The 7,348-nt window shown below is 37.5% G+C and overlaps 1 protein-coding gene across 1 annotated transcript; it reads left to right on the top strand.

The window, feature by feature from the left end:
• Nucleotides 1-4,894: 4,894 nt before the first annotated feature.
• Nucleotides 4,895-5,596, top strand: LOC132530525 (large ribosomal subunit protein uL4-like). The gene has a single exon (XM_060167713.1). It carries the CDS (start codon nt 4,927-4,929, stop codon nt 5,488-5,490), a length of 564 nt encoding a protein of 187 aa, XP_060023696.1. The 5' UTR covers nt 4,895-4,926; the 3' UTR covers nt 5,491-5,596.
• Nucleotides 5,597-7,348: the final 1,752 nt, after the last annotated feature.

The raw sequence follows: 7,348 nt of genomic DNA, 5'->3' as shown, positions 1-7,348 counted from the left end.
TATTTGTAAATTTAATTAATTAGATTTGTGAAAATAATTTAAGTACATGAGAAGGTTTGATTTGTTAGGTCAGACAATTGCAATACTTGAAAGGAAAATTGAAGTATTACATTAAAAGGTATGGTATAAAATGTTTGAGTAAAAATTTGGAGTGAAACTAAATTTTATCCAAAAGCCTCTTAAAAGTGATTGTGAAAATTTACTAAGCTAATAAATAGTTTAGGATTTTTTGCTGAGCTTAAATGCTTAAGGAAAGAGATTTTCAATTTATAACTTTAATAAATTGAACATTAACTTTTAAAATCTAAATAAATCTCTGAATAGTATTTTGTACTCTTAGTGCCCCAAATGACTCTCAAAGACATCAAAAAAAAAACCTTCCATGTATCAAGATCAGCTTACAGATAACACAGAAACCCTGCTTCACATTTAATTGTAGTTACATTGAATTTATAGATTTATTTGGGAAGAATTGTCATCTTAACTATATTGAGTTTTCTCATCTATGCACATAGTAAATATTTCCATTTATGTAAGTCTACTTTTTTAACTTTAAATAAAGCTTATATAATTTTCTCCATATGGATCCTTCACATCGTCTATTAGATTTATTCCTGGGTATCTGCTATATATATTCAAAGATGTTCCTTATGAGTCTTAAATTGTCACCTAGTAAAGAATATCACATTTTCTTACACTTCTTGTAAATAAAGACTTTTGGTTTGGAACCAGTGGCCTTGTTGGCAAGACATGCCAGGAGAGCTGTTACTATTTCCAGTCCCAAGATACTACCTCAAGTGGATCCTGCCTGTTAGGTTGCTTCAATGTAACTATCAAACGCCATCGTACAATTTGGCATCTGAGTAAGGAAAATAAGCAAGACAAGATGCCAGTGGAAAGGATATAGAATAAAAGAATGTATAAGGAAAAGAAAAAATATATGTTTTTAGATAGAAAATTACATTTTGTCTAGTCTATTTTTTAAGTCTGCAAATGTGAGGTAACAGTCTTCTCTTTTCATCTTTTCTTGGTCTATCTTTAAAGCTGCGGGCTTTAAAATTTTTTTTAAGTCACTTAATATTTTGAATGGTCAAGGCATTGTTCAAAACCAAAAATATATACAAAGGAATGCAGTTCCCAACATGTGCTCACTTCCCATGCCCATCCTCAGTAAGTAACCATTGCCATGCATATCTTATTTATCCTTCCGGAGATTTTTAAAATGAAAACACAATTATATATGATATATTTATTTAAGTATATACAGATATATATGATATTGTACCCCTTTTAAAATTTAGATGGTAGCAAAATGCTCACCATAGTTCTCTACTTTGACATTTTTGTTTGCTTTTTGTTTTATTTTCTTTGACATATCATGGTGATCATCTCATATGAGTACATAAAAATCTTCCTTATTCGTTTTGGTTTTTTTGTCTTGTTTGAAAGCTGCATACTATTCCACTGTATGGGTGTATTATACTCTAAATAACTACCCTCTTATTGATTGTCAAAGATCTTGTGTATCCAGAAATTATATTTAAATTTTATTACTATTGCAGAAAAATACAAAGTTCAAATTGAAATGAACAAAAATCACATCTCATTTGGTGAAAAATTATTTTAGATACCCTTTTTCTGTAAGCAAGTTTTAAAGTTATAAAAGGATTTTCTGTACGTACAGGTGTTGATATCATGTTTCACACTAGGGGTCGCCAAAACAGTATTTAAGGCCAACAAACAGACCAGTGACAGAGAACATTTTATAATTAGGAACCTTGAGCTTCTCAACCATGGTAAGCAGGAAAGTTACATTGTGACTGAAATGCTGAAGACAAAACTTTGGTTTGCTGTGTTTTCAAAGGCAACTATACTGATAATTTAGGAGAAAAGCAAGCAATCTTTCCCTTATCATCATACGTATTTTACTTTGGGGTTTTATGTTTAGCTGGATTAAGTGATGATGTGGAATTTAGGTGATATGGAATCTAGGGAATGTTTAAAAAGAAGTTTGCTGGACATGACCCTATTTTGCTGTGGTCAAAAATGTCTTTAGCTTCAGCTTTTCTTTTGCCAGCTACCATGGGTCTCATATATCTGAGCAGACCAAGAACCCTCAATTTTTGGAGGGTTTTATCTCTAATTGGGCATATACTTCAAAAGGATAAAGTGTTCTGTACTTTTAAAATTCTCCTAGAGCAGATATGATTGCCATGGGCATGTATTCAATAACTTTTCACTTGAGATTTTATAGGCTGGTCCTTCTCTGTTTAGTGATAACATTCAATCACAAGCTGGTGTAATTTCTGAACAAAAATTTCTCACAGGAGAAATTTCACAAAGGAACTTTGAAGTATTAGGTACATGTTCCATTTGTTGCAGTAAAATGAAATCTTGCAGCACTAAGATTAATGATTGACATAGGTACTGAATCAATATTCAGTGAAAAAATGAATGAATGATGAATGTTCACGATAGCATCTTAAATGACAACAAAAGATTGGAAACAATTTTGGTGACAACAGTAAAGGAATAATTACATAAATCATGCTGTAAACTGGCATATCTCATTTGAACATAAGTTCCTTTGAAATATGTAACTCTTTTCTCCATTATATTAGCATAGTGACTTACCCATTGTCGGCACTCAATAAATACTCATTGAATTCGATTAACACACTGGATTAAGCATGGATATGCCCCCAAATCTCAAAGCATTCCCCAGGAGTTGGGACTATCTACCTCAAAGTCATGACCATCCTTTACTTTAAGCCTAAAATATGTGGATTTGGGGGGAACAACTTTTTCTATGGAGTTAATGTCAATAAAAAAGACCCATGACAAGGCTTTACAAAATTATGAATATATTAAATTTTAACTGTTTTAGAGTTGCTTCAATTGGTTATCTATGTAGAGTGCAAGGAATAATTTTTCATAGCTGAGTCAGTTCAGCTGAGGTCCTTGAACATCAGTAATCAAAAATTAGCATACGGAATCTGAGAAGAAGAAGTGAAATGGATTGGGGAGGAGGGATAGATTGGGAATTGGGGATTGACCTGTATACACTGCTATATTAATATAGATAACCAACAAGGACCTACTGTTAAAAAAAAGTGAATTGGATAGGAATGACCTTCTATGCAACATTTCAGGTATCCAATTAAACATGTGATTCATTATGGTCTACATAGAGTAAAAGTCACAGGTTAACCTGGAGGATAGGAGCTGAGTTTATACCTTTCTTCTGATTTGAATTGAGAAAGTATAAGATTTGTCTAGTTCCTAGGGGAGGTTTAATGCCTGGTAGTTTTGATTCAACACAGGGAAGTTGTTTCATCTTGAATTTTTAGAACAAGTATGGGCATAGAAGAGAAGCCGTTGGGCTTATCAACGTATGGTTTATTTCACTTTTCACAAGTTCCACTTATTTTCATAAAACAGAAACATAGTTCAAAATCTGTATGTGTATTTTTGTGATTTTATTCATTTGTATTGTTTCTCCTTCATTTGTCACCTATGAGTGTTTAACTTAGCATTTCCCAAAGGATCTGTGTTAATATGCTGTGTACAGTGGCCCAAAAAGAAAATGACACAGAAGCAAGCCCAATACTTTTAATGCTGTTAATTTATTTATGGTAGCTTAAAGTCAAAAAGGAATTTGGGGGATGGAGCAGACTGGCACACACAGTCATGGCAAAGTACCAATGGTGCCCTTTCCCCACCTGTTCCTTTCACATTTTCTTCAGCTTATGTAAACCACTCTGCAAATGCAGTTTCAAGTCTCCCCACTTCCAACTAGGTATCTGCCTCTAACCCTCTCTTATAAAGGAATTCTTGCATTACAGCTCCTGAGGACTGCTCTAATAATAAAGTTTTAGTGAGTTAACAGTTTCAGTTGTCTGAGGAACTGATTTGTTCTATAGAAATACAAAAATATGTCCAGTCACCATCTTATTCTATGGGGCCCTCGAGAGAGCAAAATGCTGTTGGTATAGGCTTTCGTCTCTACTTTTGAGTCCCTTGATTTGTTAGGATAATCTTTATATTTGGCTTAATAGCTTTACTTTAAAAAGTCAGAAAAGCACCTGAAGTTTCATCCTAGTTTAGGTGCAGTTCTGCCCCTAGATCAAGGCAAGAGAGGACCTGGTGTTGGGCCCCCATCACTTTAGAAGGTCCTGCTATGGCTCCCCTCTAGCTGCACCCTCCCATGAGCTGAAAAGTCCATGGGTCAAGAGGATGTACCCAATCCTTGCTGATACTCCCTTAACCCCTGGCTCAAACACACATAGACCAAGCTTCGAAACACAAATTCCAAGAATCACGGGGCTTGTGCAGTCTTCTTCCCTGGCCTGTCCTCCCAAAGGCTCACTTGCTGCTGGTGTGCACACCCCTGGGCCTGCAGAGGGCTCAAGGAATGGCTATCGGCTGGGTTATTTACTTTATGAACCCAAAGAGGCAGGTTGAGAAATTCCACTTAAGGGGTTTGGGCTTGGAAGCCACTCTTAGAGATGGTTTTTAGGACCCACGTGTCCACCTGTAGTTCAGAAAAGATTATCCTGTACCTAAATTTCCCCCAGGTCCTCTTCCCAGTCTCAAATTTCTTACTGGTAAGTAATCTTCTGGTTATAAATTGCATAATTAGTAACAATGACTTGCTCCAGGTGGTAACCTCAGTTCTCCTGAAACAGAACCTCTCTGATCATCTTCAATGTTAAACTGCTGCTTCATTTAGTAGATGAATGACTTTTTAACCAGAGGAAGATTTATAATTAAATGCAAAGGTGATAAATTAAATCATACCATTAGTATTAATACTTTCATGTTAGGTTTAGGAATAATCTGTTTATGTATGTTATTTAAATTATTTGTAGCTTTTCCTGTGGTAGCCGCCGGGTTGAGGGGAGCGTGGCCTTCTCCTCTCCCGCCATGGCGTGTGCTCGTCCACTGATATCAGTGTACTCTGAAAAGGGGGAGTCATCTGGCAAAAATGTCACTTTGCCTGCTGTGTTCAAGGCTCCCATTCGACCAGATATTGTGAACTTTGCGCACGCCAACTTGAGCAAAAACAACAGACAGCCCTATGCTGTCAGTGAATTAGCAGGTCATCAAACCAGTGCTGAGTCTTGGGAAACTGGCAGAGCTGTGGCTCAAATTCCCAGGGTTCGAGGTGGCAGCACTCACTGTTCTGGTCAGGATGCTTTTGGAATTATGTGTCATGGGGCCCTCATGTTTGCGCCAACCAAGACCTGGCGATGTTGGCACCGCAGAGTGAATACAACGCAGAAGCGATATGCCATCTGCTGTGCGTTGGCTGCCTCGGCTTTACCAGCGCCGGTCATGTCTAAAGGTCATCGTATAGAGGAAGTTCCTGAACTTCCTTTGGTGGTTGAAGATAAAGTTGAAGGCTACAAGAAGACCAAGGAGGCTGTTTTGCTTTTGAAGAAACTTAAGGCCTGGAATGATATCAAAAAGGTCTACGCGTCGCAGTGAATGAGAGCTGGCAAAGGCAAAATGAGAAACTGTCACTTTATCCAGCGCAGGGGACCCTGCATCATCTGTAATGAGGACAACGGTATCATCAAGGCCTTCAGAAACATCCCTGGAATTACTCTGCTTAATATAAGCAAACTGAACATTTTAAAATTTGCTCCTGGGGGGCATGTGGGACGTTTCTGCATTTGGACTGAAAGTGCTTTTCCGCAAGTTAGAGGAGCTGCATGGCACTTGGGGTAAAGCTGCCTCCCTCAAGAATAACTACAACCTCCCCACGCACAAGATGCTCAATACAGACCTTAGCAGAATCTTTTTTTTTTTTTTTTTTTTTTGCGGTATGCGGGCCTCTCACTGTTGTGGCCTCTCCCGTTACGGAGCCCAGGCTCCGGATTCGCAGGCTCAGCGGCCATGGCTCACGGGCCCAGCCGCTCCGCGGCATGTGGGATCCTCCTGAACTGGGGCACGAACCCGTGTCCCCTGCATCGGCAGGTGGACTCTCAACCACTGCGCCACCAGGGAAGCCCTACAATTTGATTTTTTAAAAAGGTAGAAAATCCAATAGAAAAATAAATCATTTGATTATGCAATACACAATAGAGGAAATCCAAATGGATAATAAACATTAAAAAGTGTTTTTAACATAATTAGTAAACAGAGATATGTTAATTAGAACAATGAGATACCACTATATGCCCACCATTATTAGCAAACTATCAAAAGTTTTATAATACAACATACTGGTGAGGAATTCTAATTTTTGGTGGAAATGTACTGTAAATTGTACAGCCACTTTGGAAAACAGTTTGGTATTATCTAAATTGAGGATATCCATACCCTATATTCAAGCAGTTCCACTACTGGATGTATAGAAGTGGTTTTCAAAGTAGGGTCCCTGGATCAAGCAGCATCAGCAGCACCTGGGAACATGTTAGCAATGCAAATTCTTGGGCCCTAATCAGATCTACTGAATCAAAAACTTGGGAAATGGGGCCCAGAAATCTGTTTTAACATGTCCTCTAGATGATTCTGATGAAAACTAAATTTGAGAACCACTGACTTAGAGATTATTCTGTACATGTATACAGAACAACACATAAACGGAAAGTTCATAGCAGATTCCCAAATGGAAACAACCCAAATGTCCATTACTAGTAGAATGGTAAATTCATTTTTAACTTCGGACTAACTGAAGCATCTTTATATACTGAGGATTGAGAACAAGTCAAGGGAAAAGATGAAGTTAAAAGAAAGGAGAATAATTTGATGGAATAAGTTGAAGGTCAGATAAAATCTAAATGGGAGGGTGTTATTTGAGGAGAAAAGAGGTGCTCCTTTGTTGAAGACTAGAGGAGGAATGCAGAAATGTCATTGAGGGGGTAAAGTAGGAGCATTTGAAGTTTATTCATACATGAGAGCCTTTATTTTATTATTAAAAATCAAGGTCATATGCAGAGAAAAAAGACAATTCACCTGGTTTAGTTCGGCCAGAATGATGAATTAAATGGAGGATATAATGAGACCCATCCCCCCTGCATCCTTTGAATTCTTGAGGGTGACACTAAACTCTGCCACTCCACTCCTGAGATGTAATATTGTTTTTGATTTACAGTCTTGGCTGAGAGGTGAGGGTGTAGTTTCAGGGACTTCTACTTGCCTTTCCTAGTACAATAACTCTTATTCTACAAGTCAAGGAACTAATATGAAGGTTCTGTAAAATCCTAATGTCTGTTCCAATTATACTTTCAAACACTGGGGAAATGATCTCTGTGTAGATCTGTGGATGAGTAGACATGTATACCTGGCTAGGTCTCTATTAATACCTTGACCCTCACATACTCCTACTCTAACAAGGGTG

This window comes from Lagenorhynchus albirostris, chromosome 12, assembly GCF_949774975.1.
Source record: "Lagenorhynchus albirostris chromosome 12, mLagAlb1.1, whole genome shotgun sequence".
NCBI classification, from domain to species: domain Eukaryota; kingdom Metazoa; phylum Chordata; class Mammalia; order Artiodactyla; family Delphinidae; genus Lagenorhynchus; species Lagenorhynchus albirostris.
The sequence above is the reverse complement of the archived record's forward strand: the minus strand, read 5'-3'. Positions and strand labels throughout refer to the sequence as shown.